Raw genomic sequence first — 24,310 nt, 5'->3', positions numbered from 1 at the left:
GGGGGGTAGCTGTAGGTGCGGGAGGTGGAGGGGTACTGTGGGGAGGGGTGGTGTGCGGGAGGTGGATGGGTACTGTGGGGAGGGGGGTAGCTGTAGGTGCGGGAGGTGGATGGGTACTGTGGGGAGGGGGGTAGCTGTAGGTGCGGGAGGTGGATGGGTACTGTGGGGAGGGGGGTAGCTGTAGGTGCGGGAGGTGGAGGGGTACTGTGGGGGGCAGCTGTAGGTGGAGAGGTGATGATACAGTAAAATCCTCAATAGCGAACTTCTCAATAGCGGATATTCTTAATAACAGGATCCTTCTTGTCTCTCTACTTTATTAATTTCAAATTTATACATTCTTTCCTCCCTTTTTGCTTTCTCTACTTACTTCCTTCCTTCCCTCCCTTCTCCCCGTCTATCTTCTTTTTTTCCTCATTGCTTCCGTACTTCCCCCTTTCTTCTTCTTTGCTTGTCTCTCTTCAACCACCCTACCTCTCCTCCCTGTCTCCCTCACTCACTCACTCTCTCCTCCCTACCCACAGGCCAAGCGACTGGAGCAGGCACTGGTGGCCAAGCACGGACTGGAGCGTCGTGGAGATGTGCGAGGAGGAGGAGGAGGAGGAGGTAGCCACGCAGCCTCCTACCGCCAGAGGAGCTTAAGAGGCCGATCCTCCCTGCGGCTGGTGGGGGACTTGGCCTCACCTCAACGCCGCGGTAAGGTCACTCCCGGCCGTACCTGGTCATCCATCGAGGCCATCACCATCCCCGGCGACGCCTTCCATGTGAGTTTCTATTGTCACTCAGGGTCAGAGGTTACTCCAACTCTCGACTCCAGTCTTTAGAGCCCCTGATACATAGGTCAAAGGTCACTTGGCTTAAAACCTCTGATACACACACATACAGTCATTAAAGTCACCCTACAATAAGATAATATCAGGACTAACACAAATACAACACTAAATACTCACTTTAAGATATGATGTTTATCGATGTTAACTACACTGTAACACTGATTTACTCACGACACTATAACACTGTTGTACACATTACAGGGTGGTAGCAGCTGGGAGGGCGGTACTGGTGGGGGCCAAGAAGCACGTGAGTCAGTGACGCTGGAGTCGAGTAGGAGCTTCAAGGGTCACTCCTCCCAGTACACATGTGACCCTCAGGACCTCCTCGCCATGAACGCTGAGCTGAGTCGGATGGCCAAGGAACTACGGGTCGAGATGATGAAGATGTGGAGCTTCAGGGGTGAGGGAAGGAGGGGGTGACTGAGGGAGGGGGTGACTGTGTGAGGGAGGGGGTGACTTCTGTAAGGAGGGGTGACGCTGTGTGAGGAGGGTGACTGGGTGGCGGAGGGGTGACTACAATAGCAGGAGGGTGACTGTGAGGCAGGGGGTGACTGTGTGAGGAGGGGGTGACTGTGTGTGGGGAGGGGGTGACTGAGGGAGAGGTGACTGTGTGTAAAGGAGGGGGTGAAGGCTGTGAAAGGGCAGGAGACGAAAGGAGTTCTCGCTGTTCAAATCACGATTCACTATAAACCCTAGCAAACCCTAACTAACTAATCAGACAACCTAGGGAATTAACAAGGGAAAGAGAGTTAAAGGTGGTGAGGCAGAATCCTGTAAGTTATACCACTGTCCTGTATAAATGTTACGGAAGCATTGTTTGTACTTCTTCTTAGTACTGTCTCAGTACCCTGTACTTCCTTTTTGTCTAGAGTACATCCTTTAAAAAGCCCTGTCAGTGCACTTCCCCTTAAAACACTGTCTACTTTCTCTTAAAAAACACCATCAGTACTTCCTCCTACGGTACTTCCTGCTCACCTGTCGATACTTGCTCATAAGACAGCCACCAAAGGTTAAAGTAAATCCGGACAGACATAAACAAGTGATCGAGTTGTCGCAGGTGAAGACTCTCTCTCTCTCTCTCTCTCTCTCTCTCTCTCTCTCTCTCTCTCTCTCTCTCTCTCTCTTTAACTCTCTCTTTCTCCCAGTAGATTCTACATCACCTGAATCAGAGGCGTCGGAACCCATACCAATCCATGACGTGGAGGAGAACAACTTGTGAGTTTTGAGTTATTTTTTTACACCAACAGTTGTTTCTTAGTCGAGGTGGGATGATAGGGCGTGTGAATGGGATAAATAGAGACTTGATGTGAGAATGTGGGATGATAGAGACGTGTGAGTGGGATAATGTGAGGCATGGCAGAGTGGGATGATAGAGACGTGTGAGATGGGATGATAGGGGCAGTGTGAGGTGGGATGATAGAGACGTGCGAGGTGGGATGATAGAGACGTATGGTGGGATGATAGAGACGTGAGATGGGATGATAGGGCCCGTGTGAGATGGGATGATAGAGACATTGCTGAGATGGGATGATGATAGAGACGTGTGAGATGGGATGATAGAGACGTGAGGTGGGATGATGAGACGTGTGAGATGGGATGATAGAGACGTGGCCAGGGAGGTGGGGGATGATAGAGACGTGTGAGGTGGGATGATAGGGGCGTGTGAGATGGGATGATGAGACGTGTGAGGTGGGATGATAGGGGCAGTGTGAGGTGGGATGTGATAGGGGCAGTGTGAGGGTGGGATGATAGGGAGACGTGTGAGATGGATGATAGAGACTGTGAGGTGGGATGATAGAGACGTGTGAGGTGGGATGATAGAGACGTGTGAGGTGGGATGATAGGGGTGTGTGGTGGGATGATAGAGACGTGTGGGAGTGGGATGAAATAGAGAGACGTGTGAGGTGGAATGGTAGAGACGTGTGAGGTGGGATGATAGAGACGTGTGAGGTGGGATGATAGAGACGTGTGAGGTGGGATGATAGAGACGTGTGAGGTGGGATGATAGAGACGTGTGAGGTGGGATGATAGAGACGTATAATTGATGTGGGATGATAGAGACGTGTGAGGTGGGATGATAGGGGCAATATGATTGATGTGGGGATGATAGAAATGGTAAGATGCCTGTGTTGAGACATAACAGGGTGGCTGGACATAATGTATTATGGAGGTTCTCATGCTGTACATAAGACATTCAATTTTTCTCAGGTGAACAAAACGAGCTGGTGGCTGAAGCTAACGGAACCTTTCAGAGCCGTGCATTACTACACAAGATGGGTCACCTTCATCCCATGCTGGTGGGGTCCACCCTCCGTTCTCTTAAATCCCCCTCGACTACCTCCCTCTCCAAACGTCGAGAGTCAGTGGAGTGGAGGAGAAGCAGCCGTCATGTACAGAGAGAAAGAGATCACTTGGGTCTGTTTGTGTATTCTTTGAAAGGGAGGGGTGGGTGGATACTGTATACTGCTAACAAGACCCAATAACTCATGACTGACACATTGTTTGTATTACACTGTTGTATCATACTGTATAAAATAACCTTTAAAAATATCAGTTAAATTTATTTATTCTCAGGAAAATGATTAAATAAAAAGATGAGGAGTTTTAGGGTTGTATATACTTTCTACCTCAGCAGATTTCTGTGACGAGAAGTTCCTCCCCAACAGGTCTGCCAACAACTACGCAAATCGAGGAAAGGTTCGTACCGCCAGCAGCAACAGTATGATGATGAAGAGGAACACCAAGAGGAGTCAAAATCAATGGAGTTCTTGCCTGGTGGTACTACCCTGGAGGAAATATCATACAAGACACATCAACAACAGGAGGAAGAAGAAGAGGAAGACGAAGAGAGGAGGAGGAGGAAGAAGAAGAGGAGAGGACATGGGAGGGTCCAAGGCGGCGCTCCTCTGACGGACTCTCCACTGTTACGTCCGGACCTTCCACTCTCACTCTCCTTCCCCCAGCATCGCCTCCAGTGCACCCGAGGCTGAGGTGAGGCAGTACACTAAATCCTATCCAGTTAGTCTCTTGTTTACAATGGTACAGTCACCCCAAAAAGTCCTGTCGCTACCTGAACCATGAACACCAGATTCAGACTCTTGAATCCGAAGCATTTATGGACAGAATAAGTGTAGTGTGTCTACTGCTTCGGGTTCACAGTCAGAACTCCTCGAGTTCATCAGTTCAAGATAAAAATAGGACTTTAGTGAAGATACCTCTTTAGCTTCTGTTACGTGTTACTCGTGTTTTTCTTATATTATTTGATTTTTAGTCTTTGCAAGCCTTTATTCTAATTCGGTAACTTGCGGCCTAGCTGTTTGCGTCACCATGGATGTAATGATTACAATCAATCAATCAATCAATCCTCCTTGACAAAACACCTGAATCATTCGCACATTCCTGAATTCAAAGCTAAAAAGTGAGATAGATATGAAGTATTAAAAGTATAGAAAACAATCACCACATGTAGATTAAATCCCTCTAGCTTATTTCACCTTAAGATTAACAACCCTAATCTACACCACCCCACCCCGGTAGCATTTAGGGTGTTTTAGCAGCAGGTAAAATTAATCTAGGGGCTTAATCTTCATGTTATGGAAAAAGATAATAATGTAAAAAATATTTCAAGAAAATTTTTATCATTGATCCCTGAATACATGTCGAAAATAAAAGCTTAATATGAACATCTTATTAATCAGATTCGGGTTTTTTTTTTTACAGTCATCTCCGCGTGTGGACGATGACGATGACAGCATCTCCCTGGCAGGCACCTGGAAGACTGCCACCACCACCTCCACTCGCTCAGCAGAACACATGTTGTCCTCCAGCTTCGAGTGGGAGGAGGAAGAACCAGAAGAGAGGAAAAAGCCAAAGGGGAGATGGAAGGTGGTGGTAGAGGAAGAGGAGGAAGTAGAGGAACAGAAGAAACCAAGAGGCAGGTGGAAGGCGGTAGTAGATGGAGAAGAAGAGGAAGCGGAAAAGGAAGAGCAGAAAAAAATAAAAGGAAGATGGCAAGCAGTAACAGAGGAAGAAAAGGAAGAGGGAAGAGAAGAGCAGAAAAAAGTAAAAGGAAGATGGCAAGCAGTAACGGAGGAAGGAAAGGAAGAGGGAAGAGAAGAGCAGAAAAAAGTAAAAGGGAGATGGCAAGCAGTAACGGAGGAAGAAAAGGAAGGGGGAAGAGAAGAGCAGACAAAAGTAAAAGGAAGATGGCAAGCAGTAACGGAGGAAGAAAAGGAAGGGGGAAGAGAAGAGCAGAAAAAAGTAAAAGGGAGATGGCAAGCAGTAACGGAGGAAGAAAAGGAAGGGGGAAGAGAAGAGCAGAAAAAAGTAAAAGGAAGATGGCAAGCAGTAACGGAGGAAGAAAAGGAAGAGGGAAGAGAAGAGCAGAAAAAAGTAAAAGGGAGATGGCGAGTAGTAACGGAGGACGAAGAAGAAGAGGGAAAGGATGAACAGAAAACAGTAAAAGGAAGATGGCAAGCAGGGGCAGAGGAAGAATCAGAGGAGCAAAAGAAACCAAAAAGGAGGTGGAAGGCAGTAGTGGCTGAAGAGGAGGGGGAGGACAGAAAGACGCCAAAGCCAGAGTTGTCATCCCAGGCAGCTAAAGATGGGAGCAAGAGTTTCGAGACGGAGGTCACAGTGACGCTTTCTGGGGCGCGGCAGGCTGCCAGGGACCTGAGGACTCGCCGTATCTCTGACACCCAGGTGAGGCCCATCTCCTGCTGGTGGTGATGGTAATGATGGTGCAGGTACAAGCTCCAAAAAGTATCTTTACGATTTTGTGTGAGACAATATGACACAACGGACGAAGAATTTTGACAACCCTACCGAGACAACAGGAGTCGCTGTGTTCATTTTGAAATTCATCAGACCCTCCATAAAGATACTTTATGGAGCGAGTGTATATATTAGACCTCTTTCACTCCAGCTTTTTAGTATTGCACAACACTTAGAAATCAATAGATTTCAAGGACGTCGGTGTGAAAGGTCCCATTGATATCTAAGCCACGAGACAAAAAGCGCTCGTGTGAAAGAGGCCTTATGGTTGTCGTGTTACCATAATAGTTTGCTATTTAGTGGCTGTTGGTTAGTCAAGAGTAATCAGCGTTAAGAATTTGGTACTGATTTTTGTTTTCATTCTAAGCCTTTTATGACCTCTATATAATGTGAGATTCATAGATAATGTGATAAACAAAATACATTGGTTCTTTTTTTTTTTTACATTTTTACATGATAAGCCTGGGTAGGTATTATTAATATTTATGTCTCACACAGGTGGAGTATGAGAGCTTTGGCCAGAACAACAGGGACGAGTGTTTCGCCTACACCTTTAGCAGGACTGTGTATGATGACGAGGCTCTGACCGCAGGCAGACTCAGTCGCAACACCTCCATGCGGAAGGCCAACTCTCGTGATGCTGACGATGGTCCCTGGCGGCGCCTCAGGGCTCTTCCCTCTGTAGCAACAGATGACCCGTCCAATTTAGATAAATCACCAGATGTCTTTGTACCCACGAAGCGGACCATCTTCACCGTACTCGGGGGGAACCGTAATCCTGAGCAGGCCCGGGCCACACCTACCTTCGTAGATAGTCAAGATGATGAGCAGGAGATAGGCATGGGACCTTGGCGAAGAAGTCAAAGTCAACCCAGTGCTCTGGCTGAGACTAAAAGCACACCAGTTACTCCTCTGCTAAAGAGAAAAGATGATTCTACAGACACCAGTGGCCATCGTGGCAGAGTGAATGTGTCTAAAACCGTAAAGAGAGAGACTGAGAGAGCCAAGTCAGAGAATGGCGCCCTTGCACGGACTTCCCAGAACCAAACTGTTGACACAAAGGAAAATGTGAAAGTAAAACTCCAAAACGATTCCTTGAACAAAGAACCTCCGAGAGTAACGGTAGATGTAGAGCTTAATGTAGAAGCTGTGGTGTCATCACTTGAAAAAGAAACAGTGGAATCAAACGCCGTAGTTAACAAGGAAACTCCTATTCAAGATGATGTACCACAAGTTCAGACACGTGTTGAGGAAGCTTCTGATGCCGTCGTGTCCCTTCCCAGTGATCGTTCACCCCGTTCACCCCATCAACCTACCCCATCATCACTCAGCAGTAGCACCGCCTCCCTCCTCCAGATGCCAACACCCACAAGTCCTCCAATTGAATCCAAAAGGAAGGTCTTGGAAGCTGTAAATGAAGGTGTTCCTGCAGTACGGAACATTATTCAGAAATTTAATCAACGCATCACGGAAAATCAGGAATTACTTGGTAGTCCATTCCGTTCACCACCGTCCAGCCCTCCTCCTTGGCAGTCTCCTCGGACACAAAGGAAGATCTTGGCAGGCCTCATGGTTGGCCATAATAAGGATGGCAGTAATACTTCCCAGAGTAACTTTCTGGCTGTTCTACCGGATTCATCTCATTCACTGACGGTGAACCCCGCTGGTGGTGTTTTGAAATCTTTGAGCGCTTCGGTCATTGCCTCCGATCCTGAGCCCCCTCAGCCAGTCCAGCGCTCTGCAAGTGGCTCACTTGTCCAAGGTAGCAAGTCCAACACAAGTCATGTTGATATCAACATCCCAACAGGACAATTCTCTATATTCAAGGGTCCAAGTACAAGTGACGGGTGGAGCAGCTCGCCAGCTGTCAGTCCTGCCATCACTCCTGCTCCTACAGACCCCGACACATCCTGTGATATGGATGTATTGGTGGATGACCCTGGCCAACACACGCATGACCGCACCTCAGGACGGCCGGAAAGCAGAAGTCCTGCTGCTCACCTTCGTGCACTCAAAATAAAGAAAGCAAAGGAAGAATTTCTTGCACGTGGAGCTGCTCCACTCACAACAGAACAGAGGCTCAGTGGTTGTCATGACCCCTTAAAGTTAAGACACAGAAGTGGTACTGCAAGCACGGAGGACAGCTGGCGAGAATCAGATGAGATTTATGCCAGAGGACCATCGCCTCTTCCTTCTCCCACTCCAACTGAAAGTTCCCAAGATAGAGAAGAGCCTCGTGATAAACCCCCAAGAGTCGCCTCTAGACGACGCAACATTCCAAAGAAGGAGTCATTCCGGAGGCAGAGTGCTGGCTGCTTGCTGGAAGAATCTGCTTCACAAAAGCTTTCATCACAGGTTGTTAAGTCTGCCTCATCCGGAGTCCTGGGAAGCGACAAGAGACACTCTCGGTATTCTATAGATTCACAATCCCCAGATCGTAGAAAGACATCAATTGATCCATCTGTTGAGTCAACCAGATCATCACTAGGGATATTTAAACTATTTCGGCGTAACAAGAATAGAGATAAAAAAGACATGCCCTCCGTCCAGAGGCTATGTCGGCAGAGTTTGTTGGTGGACTTTGCTAATGGTAAAGGTCGCACACAAAGTGCTTCACCTCAACCTCGTCCTGATTCCCACCTTCGTGCCTTACCAGAAGTTGAAGGTGAAGACTCCCCAGATGCTGCACGCTCCTCAAAGACCTTACCGCGGGGAGGTCCCGGAGAAGCTGCCCCTCCAGCACCCTCCCGCTCGTGTCCTTCCTCCCCCGTGGCTCCTCACCGCTCCCGCACTGCTAACTGGCTGGCCCGTGGAAGGCAGATCTTCAAGAGCCGGTCTCCCTCACCCGGCAAAAAGCCACGGTGACACGAAGCTTATGATTTTCCTCATATATTGTTATCCATTGTGTTGTAAAACTTCGTCGTTGTACGAATCTATAATTACTCCAACAGTCAAGAAGTTCATTTATGCCTTATTACAACGGCGATCTTGGACATAGTTTTCTTCTGTGAAACTTTTGGAGCCAAGTTAGTCTGTTTTCTTCTGTACATGCTGAGTATATCAAAGGTTTCATCAGTGAGGAATATACTGAAAAACTACAAATGCTTTAACTAGAAATAAAATTACAATGCATTTTAAGTTCCTGAGGACCCGAAAAATTTAGTTGTGTAAAGATATCCAAATTCCTTTGTTTAAAATTGTATTAATATGACCTATTAATACTTTTGCCCCCCTTATTTACGTCCCCCGTGCGGTCCAGTCCTCAGTCATGGATAACCTCTCTAGGATCAGAAGTCACTTGGGGTAAAGGTGGCCGCTGCTTTATAACAATTTCAAGCGTAATAAGAGAACCAGTACAGTAGTGCCACTGCAGGCGAAGACGACTTTATTCTTGTTCTAGTCAACAGAGGAAACCGTCCATATCTCATGTACATTTGCTGACAGAATTCCCTAAACTCTTGGTAATATCTTGCATCAACTTTTGGGTCATATTTATGATTGAAAAAAAACCACTTCTTAACACAAGGAAAAATCTGAGAAAATACGTTAAAATTCTAATCCTCAAGACTTATAAGCCAGATGCCGCCAAGTGTCCAAGGAATTTTGCCCGCAACTGTACCTACGTCTGTGTGGAGCAAATTGTGGTTCTGCTAGTGTGTGTGAACTGTCTGTCATATATCCAACAGCTACATAGTTCTTCACGCTGAAGTGTAATAATAATCGTGGCGACTTAAGTGTGTTGTATGTTGCACAGTGTGAGAAGGTGTTCTTGGTCATCGTGACAAACTTATTTTACATGGTAATGATATTTCTTTTTCTTTTTTTCTTTTTTTACATATTAGATATTCTTACTTGTTGGTTAAAACCTCCATCATTACTGGTGGGGAAGTTTCTTAATTTTAAAGCTGCTTAGATCCTTTTTTTTAATTATTGTTTTATGATAAGTAAAAAAGTTCGGGAGTAGGGATGTGTGGTGCTGTGATATGCTCTCTAACCAGCGTCTGAAATGTGTAGTCTTACAACAAAATATGAAAGTTAGCCATTTTTTATTAATAAATACATCAAGTAAAGCTTTTTACTTAGATTACTATTATTTTCGTCACTGTTTCAATATTTTCCTCACAAGTAGAGCTCTCGGTATGATGGACCAAGTCATCATGTTTTATGATGCTGTTTTTAATACTTGTACATTTTGGATCAGAGGCCAGGCTGGCGTGTTTACTAATCTCCTGTAGTTATTAATTACGCTGCAGAGAATAGGTAAATGATAAATAAAATAATAATAATAATGGTGATTTTGTAACAGTTGCATCCATATTTCGTATAAAATATAAAACAATATCAGAAAATGATAAATGAACTTCTCACACTCATTTATGAAAAAGTTGAACCACAGTGCAGTCGCTCTTGTTCTCTGTCACTTATTTCTGGTATTTCTGTGAATGCTCTCTGCTCACATCATATACTTGGTAACTGTATAATGATGAATATAAGTGTATATTCAACATTATAACGAAATATAGGAGGCATTATTTCTGGAGTGGGCTAATATAAGTGTATACAATTCACACTGATCTATAACGAAATATAGGAGGCATTATTTCTGGAGTGGGCTACGCTATACAACCAAATACTCGGCGGGTTTACAGTACTGTCTGTAATCTGCCTGTCTCACAATGTCACAGATTCTGAAGTCTTGTGTCAGCTCAAGTAAGCTCTGTAGATATGTATATATTTTTATGAATATTATTTGACTTGTGTAATACTGTACCTGTGCAGTGTATCTTTCTTACTCAACTCAGCAGAACACTTCAACATGACTCATTATGCTCACTGTTGTACGATGAACTACCGTTAAGTATAATGAGTATAATGCAACAGGACTCATTATGTTCACTGTTAACGATGAACTACCCGTTAAGTATAATGCAAGTCGCATCTTGGATATTTGTAAATAAAATACAAACACATACAAGCAACTTTTATTATAATGCTATATCCCCGTGTTTGTGATTATGATAAAAGATAAGGAGTGTTTGGTGAGGTAAGACAAGCATACTGGTACAATAATGTGAGGTCAAGTTAATTGTCTTAGGTTAATATAATATGTAATGTTAATGTTATTTCTGGTTATTATTAGGTTAGGTTAATACTGTATGTATTTTATCACCTTTTTATTAGTTTAGGGTTGGTTAAAAATACAATATTGTTGGTACGTTTCCATTTTTATATTCAAGTTGTAGTACATTTATCTTTGTTAGTTTAATTATATTACCTGAAGATTAGACACTACAGTTTATTTCACCTGATTATTAAACACCCTAATGCTATCTGGGGGTTAGGTTAGGTTGAGTTAATTTAGGTCGACAATTTAGTCGACAATCTATCTCCCCTTTCTCTTCGCCGCAATATTGCTTCACTCTCTCTTTTACAAGTGCTTTAACGGGCAATGTTCAGGGGATTTGGCATCCTGTGTACCGCCGGCAAGGCCGTGGGTTCGTAACACACGTCTTGCCCGCGGTGCCCACCATTTCTCTGTGGATGTCGGTCACACGAGAATAACCCTTTATAGTTTATAGTACCTCCTTCTTTCCTCACACAGCCAAACTGTGGAATGCTCTGCCTTCTGTGTTTCCATGCTCTTACAATCTGTCTCACTTTAAAGAGCTGGTTTTCCGGCATCTTCGTGGTGTAGATTAATACAGTATAACCTTTTTTTCTATATTTTCAATTTCTTTCCGTTCTTTTTTTTCGCCCCCCCCAGGCTCCGTTGTGGGTCGTTTGACCTGTGCCCGGGTGGGCTAATTCCCGTAAAAAAAAAAAAAGGTTTTGTAAGGTTATTTTGTTCAATCTTCAGGTGAAATAAGCTGGGGTGGCTAATATTCAGGTGAAATAAGCTAAGGAGGGTAATCTTCAGGTGAAATAACCTGAGGTGGCTAATCATAAGATGAAATAAACTGGGGTGACTAATCTTCAGGTGAAATAAACTGGGGTGACTAATCTTCAGGTGAAATAAACTGGGGTGACTAAACTTCAGGTGAAATATGCTTGAGTGACCTTGGCCACAATAAAGGTGGGCTAAGTAGGTGATTGGTTCCGCATTTTACCTTTTCCAGTGCTTGTTTAGTGGTGTCTCTGAGCCCAACACTTATATATAATTGCTCAATGAATGGATTTATGAGTCTCGGAATATTACGGTACTTTTAAATCAAACTTCACACCTCCCTACTAACAATTCTATTACATTACACTATAACCTAATATATCTATCTCAAACAAGAAATCAATATTCTAATTATTATTTATTTAATCCAGGTGTTACAATGAGTTAAAATAATCCTTCTAGACTTGATTTAGACGTATTAAGTCAGTCATTTGTTTAGAGATGGCGGGAAGAAGTGTAAACAAAACGACTTGATGATGCCTAGAAGGGCAAGGACGACCTTATCTGTTACCTTTATTAACGACAAATTAGTGGATAAAATTAGCAATGGAACCGATGGGAAGAAAGGTAATTGTATATTTGTTAATTAATGTTCTTTAGTCTTGATGTTAGTGAGGATAGTTGATGTATAGATAAATAAGATGACAGTGGTGGTCCCTGTTGTCTTTTTTTTTGTATTCTGCTACTACATTATACTGTCTGTTAACATATATTAATATATTGAGAGAAGATTTACACATAGATTAGTTTATTTCCTTATGTATTTTAGGATATTTTGGGGTTTTCTTAAGCCTTATTTACATTCGTTAGGTTTGGGTCTAAACGAGTTATTATTCCTTTTAATCTATTATTTGATTTATTTCCCTATTTGTCATCTCATTTAGTCATTCAGATGTTTTGCTCTGTCCTTAGTTACTTTATTATGAGTTTTATTATCCAGTGTTTGCACAGAAGAGAGCTGTAGTAGTTAGATATACGAGTATTATCACTGTACCATCAACATTAAACTGAAATGCAACTGTTAGATGAAGATAAAATAGATCACCTGAAGAATCTCCACCCCAGCTTATTTCACTTGAAAGATTACGTACTGGACACAGGTAAGGCAGCCGTATGCCAAACTTCATGCTGGAGATAAAGGTACACCAGCTGTATTGATGGACTGTGTTGTCAGTGATTAGGTTACATTAAGTGTTGGGTTAGGTTAGCATAAGGGTGGTTAATTTTAAGATGAAATAAGCTGAGGTGGAGATTCTTCAGGTTATCTGTAAAACAACAGAAAAACAAAAGCACTGTTCTTTAACTTCTGCGGTGTGATTTATGTAGTACAGTATTATGTAATTTATTCAGATACCGAAGCATGTTTTTGAGTTCGTCAGGTCTGGATTTAGAGAACATTACATGTTCACTGAGCACAGCGGTCGAGCGGACACACCGCCTGCCTCCTGTTCTGGAGTTTTGGGTTCGAATACCGGGCACTCCCAGTTAACCCAGCTGTAAATCATAGGCACCTATGTTTACAACTTGCGGAAGTGAAGGCAGTCGAGTGCAGTACCGGCCATGCTGCCTCCTTGTGTACCGAAGGCTTAGTATACCTTGTGCTGTATCCACACTGTCCCTAACAGGCAGTCATGCTTATGGGACCCACTCTCACTTTTCACACGTTCACTGTAGTATGTTGTGTGGCATTAAAATTATGCATTAAGGAAATACTGTTTTGTTGATACTGAACTGTATAGGTTTGGGGAAGGTTAGACGAGAATGACAGGGAGAAGAGGCTGTAAGAAATGGCATTAGAGTTAAGAACCTGACGAGAGAGACTGCAAGAGACCTTACAACATGGAGAGCTGCCATCAGGTAATCACAGCTAACCCACACAAGTATGGAAAGTAGCAATAAAACGTTGATGACTAGTTTATATGTATTACAGTGATTAGTGTATATGTATTACTGTGATTAGTTTATATGTATTACTGTGATTTGTTTATATGTATTACTGTGATTAGTTTATATGTATTACTGTGATTTGTTTATATGTATTACTGTGATTAGTTTATATGTATTACTGTGATTAGTGTATTAGGTAAGAGTGTTTGTATCAAGGCTTAGTTGTCACACTCATATTTCTGATTGGTGGAGCAGTATCTGTACAGTAAACCCTCTCAATATTGGACTTCTCAATAACAGAATCCTCCCAATAACAAACAGGGCTTGCAAGAATGAGTCTAGTATTGGGAGGGTTTACTGTTATATTAAGATCTTTCTAAACAGGAAATGTTAATACAAGTTACGACATTGTTTTTTACAGTCACACCAATACCTCTGTCACAACGTGGTCGCAGCAGACACAGGAGTGCTCAGACCCCTGCTGGTGACAATGATGATTTACCTCAACTAGAAGAAATGGATGAAGGAATTAATGATGTTTTCTTCAAGCCAACAGGTTAGTTTAGATATTTTCTGACTTACAGTTCATGACTGAGCTTGATAGAGAGATTAACAGTTCTAGATATTCAGCAGAACTTTACCTTCACATCTATAGCTGTTATTTTGTCCTTATTTTCTAATATAACAGAAGTCTAAGTTACCTAATTAAAAGTGGTCTCCCCATAGTCAAGGGGTTAATACCACTAGTTGTAGAGTGTTTGGGTTATGGGGAGTTTATTGTGTTTAGCATTATTAGTTGAACACCTTAGACACTTAACGCTTTTACTAATTAAAAGTCCGCTCTAATGTCTTCCTGTTTTTGCAGAATTATTTGAAGATGGAGAAGACCCTGTCAAAGGAAGCGCCGTGTTTGGCTTTCGCACCCCAAAGAAGAAGTGGGGTATGCTAGAAAAGGCTGGATCTGCCAAGATGCTCGATTCTCCATCAACACCCAAAATACCAAGATCTTCCCTGAAACATTACCCTGATTCACCTAGGACCCCCAAAACCCCAAGATCTTCCCTGAAACATTACCCTGATTCACCTAGGACTACCAAAATTCCAAGAACACCGAATTCAGCAGCAAAAAGTTAGTTCTGATTACTGTATCTGGTTAACATTTTAATTGTTTTTTGGTAATATAGAAATACTGAAGAAAATAGATAGAAGGCGTGGAAGAGAAGTCACCCCATGGTGCCATTTCATAAAATTTTAGCTCTCTGGTTTAATTCAAGATTATTTTCTTTAAATCAATGCTGCACTGCATTATATATTGTCAATATATAAAATATATTTCAAAATGACCAATAATTTGCTTGGAAACACAGAAAAAAAGCATTTAGTTGAAGAGAGTCTCAAGCAAGATGTTACCTCCAGTGAAAACAGAGAGAGACTGAATGGATGCCGCATTAAACTAGTCACTTTACCTTCAATTTCGTTCAATAATTGTTAAAATGACTAAAAAATTGAATATTAAACTTTTAAAATTATTGAATAGTATAAACTTCTTGATATTTACAAAAATAGTAAGGAATTTAAGCCCTAGAACCGATTAATGTATTGGCTGATACTAAAGCAGTGCAAGCGAAAACATGTTGAGGTCGGTTCGTAAGTTCGTTAAGGTAACCGAATTGAAGATCTTATGGAAGGCAGTTCGTTAATCTGTTTCAATGGGGTAAAGTGTTTGCTCATAAAAACTAATGAAGAATAAACAATGTAAGGTGGTTTTAGTGTGGTATTGTCTTACCCTGTTTCAATGGGGTAAAGTGTTTGCTTGCTTCCCTGAGTTCCTAAGTTATAAACCTCCTCCGGATCCGGAGGCCATTTTCACGAATCATTTTATTCCTGCTGGAGCATAAAGAGGCATTTCAGTCAATCGTTCATTTTTCAGATGGATTCAGAACCCCGAAGAGTCACCAGAGGTCGTCAGAAGTCTTCCAGGAGGTTACAACACCTTACAACTTCAGGAACAGAGTAAAACACCGTAAGTTATGCCTGCCTCTCTCTCTCTCTCTCTCTGATCTTGATAATCTATTTCTGATCCTTTTGTTTACTTCCTTGCACACCCAGTACCTCCCCTGGTTAAGTCAGAAGTGTTTTATAGCATCATAGGCTTTGTGAGCTAGAGTTAATGTGTCTCTTGTTCATTTTCTTCGCTTCCTTCCCCTCCACCAGAAAGCTGATAAGGACAGATCATTGGTGATTGGAATTATTAACTGCAGCATTTTCAGGATTAATATTTTACTTATATTGTGCTACTGTATCGCATTTAGAATACTTAATGTGTGTAAATGATAGAAAAATAGGTAGTTTGGGGGATAATTGAAAACACATTGTTGCAAGTTTTCTGCCTGAGGTGCAATTAAGTTCTTAAGGTTTGCATTCCACTCTGCGTCTGTCACCTTGAATTTAGTAGTACAGTGCTCAACATGGCTGCTTGCTAGGATGGTTATTGATTCAGGGTTTTCTCATCTGTACTTACATACTCCCTCTGGTCACTTGCCCTCTTCACTTAACCATACACAAGGGTTTTTTTTTTTAAGAGAAGTTTTGATGACTCGCCTGAGATCACTCAACCCTCCCACTTGTTTTCCATAGAAGAGGGATATTCAAAGCTTTTTATTTTATTTGTTTTCAGGTATTAAAAAAATAGTTTGTGAGGAGGAAAGTTCATCAGAAGAGGATAGTGATGGAAGTAACTATTCTTTAAGCGAGTCTGATGATGATGACGACAACGAGAGTAAGGAGAACTTTGACGACTTCTCCGAGAGTTTCATCAGGACCCCGAGCAGAACACCAAAGAGAACACCTATTAGGAAAACATTATCAAGTAGTACTCCAGGAAAGACTCCCTCTAGAACCCCAGGGAAAGTTGGAAGAGGGAGGAAGATCAAGGACGTGGAAATGGTATCACGATATTTCTCAGTTTGTCAATACATAGTGTTAATAAAATCCTTGTGTTATATAAGACGGTGTTAGCTTTGAATTTACCCATAAAAAAAAAACATAAAGTAATTGAACATTTAATAGTGCATAGAGTAATATTTTAAACACAATATACAGTACAGTACACTTAAAATTTGTAGGCTTTGTCTTAATGGTAAGCTGATAAAATTTGTATTCTTATTTATTTATTTATTTATTCTGGAAACATGCTTTATCTTTGTGTTTTCTTTCCAGGTTGGTCGGTCAGACGAATATTTCAATGCAAATGGAGACTTAGGAAAAGTAATCACCTCCGACCACACGCTCAGTCGCCTGGAAACTCCCAGATTAGCACCGGACGCTCTTCAGTCAATTCTCTTGGGTGTAACGGCAACTCATCAGGCAGAGAGAAAGGCATTGATTGAAGAACACAGACAGATGTTCCCTCGATGGATGACGTTTTTATGGTTAGTTTCTCTGGTGTTCTGACTTGGTCGTTAGAATACATGTACAGGTATACAGGTAACACTTGTTTTATGACTGGGTTAAGTTCCTTGATAACCATAACAAAACAACACAACACAACATATGGGTAAAATAGGGTTCAGTTACCCAATTACAAGAAAACTCCAATATTATACCTAAATAAAAAATAAGGTTCATAAACAACACTAAAACCCACCTTATCTCCTGTAATTTAGTACCTAATACTGTACTGTACATTAACAAAATTAGTAAGACATAAATTTGACACGTCACCTTAAGGGACCATATATGTATTAATGAGAATAGCTTCCATACAGCAAGGAAGAGGTGTAAGAATATAAATTTCATGGAGCAAACTTTTGCATAATGAGGGATGCTTGTCTTTTATTTACAATGAAACAACTGATAGATGGTGAGGTTTTGAGTCACTTCAACATCACGACAGTTCTACAGGAAGTTTTTGTTATTTTTTAATGCAATATACTGTACCTGGTTGTATTGTGTGATTCAGACGAAAAGATAAAGTGAGATTGGAGTGCAAAGCAAGAACAAGAGCACCAATCAGTGGCCACCTTGCATTGTTTTAGTAGGAGAGAACCAATCAGTGTCCACCTTGCTTCATGACTTAGTAGGAGAGAACCAATCAGTAGCCACCTTGCATCATGACTCAGTAGGAGAACACCAATCAATGGCCACAGGTGTTAAGAATATTGTACAAATATTTGCTTCTTTTGTCCTTTCAGTGAAGGCTTCAGTATATTCCTGTATGGTTTCGGCAGCAAAAAGGACCTGTTATCGAAGTTCCAGCAAGAATATTTAGACGAATACGACCACATTGTCGTTAATGGATTCTTTCCGTCGCTTACACTAAAAAATGTACGTTATCGTGGATGCTACAGACTGTTTCTGTGTGTTCAGGTGTCTGTGGACCATACCATACCTTTGGGTCAAGGTGTTACCTGTATTCAGATTTTTATTTATTATGGGTGTCTTAGTTTGGCAGATAATGCTCCCCATGGCCTTTATAATGCTTCACCGTGGTTTTTATAATGCTTCCCCGTGGTTTTTATAATGCTTCCCCATGGCCTTTATAATGCTTCCTGTGGCTTTTATAATGCTCCCACATGACTTTTACAATGCTTCCCCCATGGCTTTCAGTAATGCTGTTTCCTAGGTTCCTGTAATAAGTGGCTTAGCAAATGTTATACTGTACTAAATGTGTTCCCTCAGTTCCCTCTCCTATAACTACTGACTCTTCTCCGGGTTATTTATCAGTGTTCTGCTGAGGAGAATCTTTCAGGTCATGAGAGATATCCACACGGCAACAAAAACGGATTTCTAAATTCAGTCTTTTGTTTTTGTTTTTGATTTTTTATTAAATATTTGGAAAGAATTAGATGGCATTAATGAGGATATTACAGGAACCAAATAATTTTTTTTTTGGGGGGGGGGGGGGGGTAAAGTAAATGGCACTTTTAGAAGTTTGTCTAAATATAATCAATAGTGTTTAAATGAGAGTACCAAAGTATGTTATTGGATAAGGTAAATTTTTAAGATTAAAAGGCAGACTGAAGTTCCTATGAGGTGAAATTATTACACTGTATGTGGATCTGATATAATTCACCACTTCCTATTTTCTTTTTCCAGATTTTAAATAACATAACGGAAGATATCTTAGATCAATCCGGCAGCTTCCACAGCATCCAAGAACAACTCGAATTCATTGAAGAAATCTATAGCAAACCTAATGCAGAATCCTTATTTATTATCATCCACAACCTAGATGGCCCTCTGCTTCGTGGAGACAAGACCCAGTCAGCTATTGCCCACTTAGCCTCAATCACCAACGTTCACCTCTTGGCGTCCATTGATCATATCAACGCTCCTCTCAGTAAGATTCTGTTCTCCATATTTTATTGGATTTTACACATACATTTAAGATTTTTTTTTTTTTATTACGTTTATAGATTTTTTATATTTTAAGGTGTAACTATTACGGAAAATGTAGACGTGGTGTTTTGTTAATCTTTACATGTATTTTTTTTACATATATTACAGTCCATTGTAAAGACTATACTGAGAGCTATCCGAGAGAGACAATATATTTTACACAGGGTACCATTTGTTATGCAGTACAGTATATGTATTTTATATGGTTTTCATATTTGTTAATTTATTTTATTTTATTTTTTTTTATTTTTATTTTTTTGCAGTATTTGATAGCGGTAAAATGAGCAGCTACAATGCTCTCTGGTGTGACGCTACAACGTTGGCGCCTTACTCTGAGGAGACATCTTACGAAAATTCCCTGCTAGTACAACAGTCAGGATCTCTGGCACTGTCTTCGCTCGTTCATGTCTTCAAGTTTGTATTGTTACTCCTGTACCCCTTTTATCTCTAATACATGATTTTTGGAGAGACAATTTTGCACAATTGACGAAGGGTTTTTGACGACTTAACCGAGACAATGGGAGTCGCGGTGTTTATTTTTAAATTCATCTAACCTTTACGTAAAGTTACTTTTTAGCCCGAGTGTATATAACCCTTAGAATGAAAATGGTTTCTTTTTCCTTAATTATTTATTCTATTCCTTTGTTTCTTCTTTATCTTCTCACTTTCTTTCTTTCTTCTTCAAATTCTTATCAAAGTATTAAATTATTTTATATATATTTACAGATCTACATAACCACATTGTATTAACTTTATTACAGGTCATTAACTCCAAATGCCAAAGGGATTTTCCTGCTCTTGGCTAAACATCAGCTGGACCAGAAGGATAAGTCCAACTATGTGGGTTAGTGTCTCTGAGAATATTATTGTTACACTTATTTCTGAATCATTTAACAGTATATGACATTACAGAAATTATTTTGGAGTCATTCACAATATTTCACTTGAATTAGTTATATTTTTAAGAATCTTTTGGTATATTTTTTGGTAGACAAGATAGGTTGCCAGTAGTTATACTGTTTAGGTCTTTTAGTTGCCATAGTAAACTCACGTGTGTTGGAAGGGAATGAAGAATAGGGTTGTTGCCATGTTTGATTAAGTGATATATTTGATACAGAATTAACCCTTGTGTACGGCTCCCCCTCTGTGCTGAATAAAATTATCTGATGTTAGCCAAATGAAGCATTAAAAGTGACATCCCCATAGTGAATGGGTTAGTAGAAGTGGTCCATTCATCCCTTGTGTATGGGGTCTCCTATAAGCTAAATAAAATCATCTAACGTTAGCCACATGAAGTATTAAAAGTGATGTTCCTGTAGTGAAGGGGTTAACAGAGCTGGTAAGATTTGGAACTGGCTAGAACAGTTACTTAATGTGGAAAAGAGGATAATTAAATCAAGTTTGTTTATTTTATTTTTATTTTTTTTACAGGTCTATCCTTCAATGACATGTATCAACGCTGTCGGGAAGCCTTTCTGGTTAATTCTGACCTAACCCTACGGGCCCAGCTCACTGAATTTAAAGACCATAAGCTCATCCGTTCCAAAAAGGGACCAGATGGAATCAAGAACCTCCTTATATCCTTAGATTCAACCACACTTCAGGATTTCATCAGTCAACAGGAATTAGAGAATCTTTGATAATTGTATGTTTGCTACATGTACTGCATCTGTTTTGTGTGATTTATCACTTTTATGATATAATTGAATTTATCACCCTATTTATATTATGGAATTATATTTTTAGAGTACAGTATGTCCTGTTATAAGAATTTGCTTAATAACCTGAATCCCATTCTCATGTTGTATTGAGTGTGTAGTTTTTAATGCATATTATTTTGTGTGTTACTACGTATTTTAAATCTTTTACATTGTACAGAACCCTTCACATATATTATTTGGTATGATGGTTTAATATGAGTGATGTGGTCTGTGCCTGGCTGTGTGGTTCCTATACTAATGTACAAAGTTACGGCAGGTTTGGGTTACTTAGATGAATACAGTAGATACGTTACTGAGAATCACCTAAGATGAAGAATGTTTGAGTAAGATGGCTTGAGATTGTTTAGAGAAATGTAGGAATGAGTTGAGGGTTCAGGAAGTGCTAGTTATTTAGACAAAAATGAAAAAGATCTAAATGAGAAAAGCTTATCGATAAATAGAAAAAGCGTCTGAAGTTTAGTTAGGGAAGTGCATGTATAGTGTAAACAAATGCTCAAAAAATTTAAACAGTGGATTTATTCAGGAGCTACTGTACTTTATTCCTACACTTCATTATGTAAATCAGCAGCATCCTGTGTGAGGGGCCAGGCCATTCATCTATCATCCTGTAGGTCAGTACAACTTTGTTAGCGACTTGGGCAGTGGTGGTGGTGGTGGTGGTGGCGGTGGTGTCTTTGATGTTAATTTGTTATGTTATTTCAGAAACATTGTGTGTGGTCATGTTCACCGATACACAAATATCAACTATCTATTATGTGTAAAAAAAACTGTAAGACAAATTGAAGCAACTGTAGTACAAGTAGCAGGCATGGGGCAATTATTTAACTTAATCATACGATTAAGTTAAATTAACTTTGCTTAATTAGTTAACTTTTGAAATAACACTTTAACTTAATTGATTAACTTCGATTAATTACCAATTATCTCCTTAGAAAAAATAAACACAAATAATATATAACACACCAGCCCTTGAGTATCCAATGTATTTATTTAGCATTATAAAGTGTAATAAGTATGTGAAGAAACAGTTTGAGTTTAAACTTTCAGTGATTATATTTATTTGATATGCAGAATTCTTATCTTATCATGATATAATTCTTCAAGTAAGAAACCTGGTTTTGCATCCTGAAATAATTATATTATTTACATGATAAAAACTAATTAGTAAAAATTAAAAAAACCAAGACTTTATAATTATTTTATCTCAAGACTTATTCATACCAAGGAAGTTGTGTGCCAAACTGCCTCACTATTCAGGTTATTCAAACTACAGTACTACAGTATTCATTGACTCTTCTGGAAAACATTTACAGGATATTAAGTTATTTAATCCACATGAAAATTCCCCTAAGTAAATTTAACACAGACTGGTTAACTTAACTTAACTTAACTTAATTGAAAAATCTTAACTTAATTAGTTATGTTCAAAAAAGCAGGTTAACTTAACTGGAAAAAATGAAAATTAACTTAACTAGTTAAATTTTAAACTTAATTGCCCCATGCCTGACAAGTAGTACAGTATACAAGTTTGTAAATATGTATAGAATGTACTGGGAGCATTGTACAATTACCTGTATCTTGATACCTGTACATGCAACCTGTATAAATTTTCTATATGGTTTACAGATTTTTTTCTGTTTTTGACTGAAACTGGTACATCTGAAATATATTTTTATAAGATCTTTATTATGTAAAAATATTAAAAGAATAATCTTGAGGCTTCATGATATTCATATCAGATTTATCCTGTTAATTACTGCCTGGGGTTGACTCTCTCTCAGGTCACCCATATTCAAAGAAACTTAAAGGTGTTTGGGTAGTTCTGAATGGCTGCCAGTGAAAGATAAATCAAACTTACTGACAATGACACTCAGAAGAAATGCCACAGACTGGACTTTCTGTTGTGCCAAGATCAATTCACTGCCAACTATATACTCTACTTCCAGTTAGCTGTCCATTCATACTGTACTAGGATTGACACCTCCTGCCTGTTTACTGAGGTGCTTTTGTCCCTAAGTTCCCTGATAGTCACAGGTACTTAATCCATCTGGGGTTAATCCTTAGTAGTGAATAAAGAAGAGGTCAGTACTGTATGATGGGTCTTGCTGGTGAGGTGATTGTTTTTATGACCTGCCTGCCAGGTGTTGTGTCTATAAACAGCAACTCTATTGTAGTGTAGGTTCTCACGGTATGGAAAGCTGCAAGACCCTACGAGCCAGACCCATCCAAGAGAGGGAACAAGCTTATATCCACTCTGCTTAGGTGACCTTTTGCATTATAGGCAGTTAAAGTATACTTTATAGACATTGACAAAGCCCACTCATGTTCTCCTTAATACAAGGACTAATGCAAACTTGTTTCTAAGCTTAAGATGTCAGAAATAACCCAAGAAAAAATCAACATATCTTGCACTTCATGAAATTGGAGATGGACTCGAGGCAGTGTGAGAACAGATAAGTAGGTTAAAAAATCAAATGACAATGGAAACACAAGAGAACTTGATTTAAGAAGTTATGTTAGTCAATAGTTATACCTCTGGAAGGAATAACACTATTTTCTTCCACTGACTCGACCAACTAACAGGAGCACACTGAAGAGGGATTGAAAAGAACCAGCAGACTAAAATTGTATCCTAAAATTTGCTGCCATTAGGGAAAGTCTGATTTCTAACTAAATAATACAGTATCTCATTTTCTTATGTTGATAGGTCACATGTCTTCTGGTGAGTCTGCTTCCCTTTGGATGTAATTAACTTAATAAAAAACCACATTGATAGGAGCTAAGCTGGGTACAATACAGAGGAGATATTGTTGACCACAAAAATACCCAAACACTAGCAAATGACATAAGATAAAAACTGTTCACAAAGCCATTGAAACTGCAGCACATGATAACACTACATACAAATAAACAGAACCAATGAGATGACACAATTCATAAATACTGTACCAGGCAATACACTGAACAACATGGAGACTAAAACTCCTAATTCATTTAACTATAAATTGACCTCAGAGAACACTACCAGAAGTTTATGGAAAGAAAATTATAATTTAAAGTCTAATCGAAATTTAGATGTATCTGAGGAAATTTTGAAACGAGCATAAACAGGGATATGGACAGTGACCGAGCATCAATTTTCGTGCCAGTAAAAGTTAATTCTAATGCAATGACTAACTTTCTCAAAACTCTTGCTGTTATTTTCTGTAACTGTGGTCATTGTTCCCAAACTTCATTATTGTACTTGACAAACGAGAGGTCGGGCTTTAAGGAATCATAACTTATTGAGGTCATTACATTTTGATACCAAATCCAGAGATTGTATTACAATATTCTTCAATGACTAAGGTTTCTGAGCGTGTAACAAGGTTAATAATTACGCTAATCCACCATAAAGAAAATGTAAGATAGATAGAACCCTTGACCATATGACTAGAGGGAAGGATCGAAACGGCATTTCCTCGTCTATTCCAGGAAAGACCAAACTATAGTCCTTCACTTCATACTCTAGAATCTAGAGTATATATCTTTTGTCTACTTACAAAAATATTCCCCTAATAGATTTGTACGTAAATTATTCTGTATTCTTGATAAATACAGTATAATCTATGTACCATTTTCCCTGTACAAAGTTATTGTTGGTGTTGTTGTTCCATATACTGTGTTACTATATTCTTGTATTTTTCTTAATTCATCCACTCTCTATACCGTAATGCTGCCTAACTCTCAGGATAAGTAAACTCTTAGTTCCAGTG

The 24,310-nt window shown here is 40.0% G+C and overlaps 2 protein-coding genes across 2 annotated transcripts in view; both read left to right on the top strand.

The window, feature by feature from the left end:
- Positions 1 to 10,145, top strand: part of LOC121866021 — a 36,803-nt gene extending 26,658 nt beyond the window's left edge. Inside the window, exons 18-23 of the mRNA XM_042365607.1 lie at positions 522 to 761; positions 1,032 to 1,230; positions 1,979 to 2,045; positions 3,794 to 3,821; positions 4,551 to 5,531; positions 6,102 to 10,145. Coding sequence (XP_042221541.1) covers positions 522 to 761; positions 1,032 to 1,230; positions 1,979 to 2,045; positions 3,794 to 3,821; positions 4,551 to 5,531; positions 6,102 to 8,468 — 3,882 coding nt within the window. The 3' untranslated portion in view covers positions 8,469 to 10,145. The remainder of the gene's footprint in view (positions 1 to 521; positions 762 to 1,031; positions 1,231 to 1,978; positions 2,046 to 3,793; positions 3,822 to 4,550; positions 5,532 to 6,101) is intronic.
- Positions 10,146 to 11,623: 1,478 nt separating this feature from the next.
- Positions 11,624 to 22,256, top strand: LOC121866015 (origin recognition complex subunit 2-like). The gene is made up of 11 exons (XM_042365595.1): positions 11,624 to 12,114; positions 13,856 to 13,990; positions 14,300 to 14,563; positions 15,365 to 15,457; positions 16,112 to 16,380; positions 16,654 to 16,865; positions 17,628 to 17,760; positions 18,532 to 18,775; positions 19,098 to 19,248; positions 19,596 to 19,678; positions 20,266 to 22,256. The coding sequence occupies exons 1-11, from the start codon at positions 12,021 to 12,023 to the stop codon at positions 20,472 to 20,474; spliced, it is 1,887 nt and encodes a 628-aa protein (XP_042221529.1). The 5' UTR covers positions 11,624 to 12,020; the 3' UTR covers positions 20,475 to 22,256.
- The last annotated feature ends 2,054 nt before the right edge of the window (positions 22,257 to 24,310 follow it).

The sequence above is a fragment of the Homarus americanus genome, unplaced genomic scaffold, assembly GCF_018991925.1.
Source record: "Homarus americanus isolate GMGI-L3 unplaced genomic scaffold, GMGI_Hamer_2.0 scaffold9729, whole genome shotgun sequence".
Lineage (NCBI taxonomy): Eukaryota > Metazoa > Arthropoda > Malacostraca > Decapoda > Nephropidae > Homarus > Homarus americanus.
Note: the sequence above shows the minus strand (reverse complement) of the source record. Positions and strands in the feature narration are given on the sequence as shown.

Coding starts and splice junctions, on each gene's coding strand:
- LOC121866015 (XM_042365595.1), top strand. CDS start 12,021: ATGATGCCTAGAAGGGCAAGGACGACCTTATCTGTTACCTTTATTAAC. Junction 12,115..13,855: donor TGGAACCGATGGGAAGAAAG/GTAATTGTATAT, acceptor TGTTTTTTACAG/TCACACCAATACCTCTGTCA. Junction 14,564..15,364: donor ACCGAATTCAGCAGCAAAAA/GTTAGTTCTGAT, acceptor TTCATTTTTCAG/ATGGATTCAGAACCCCGAAG.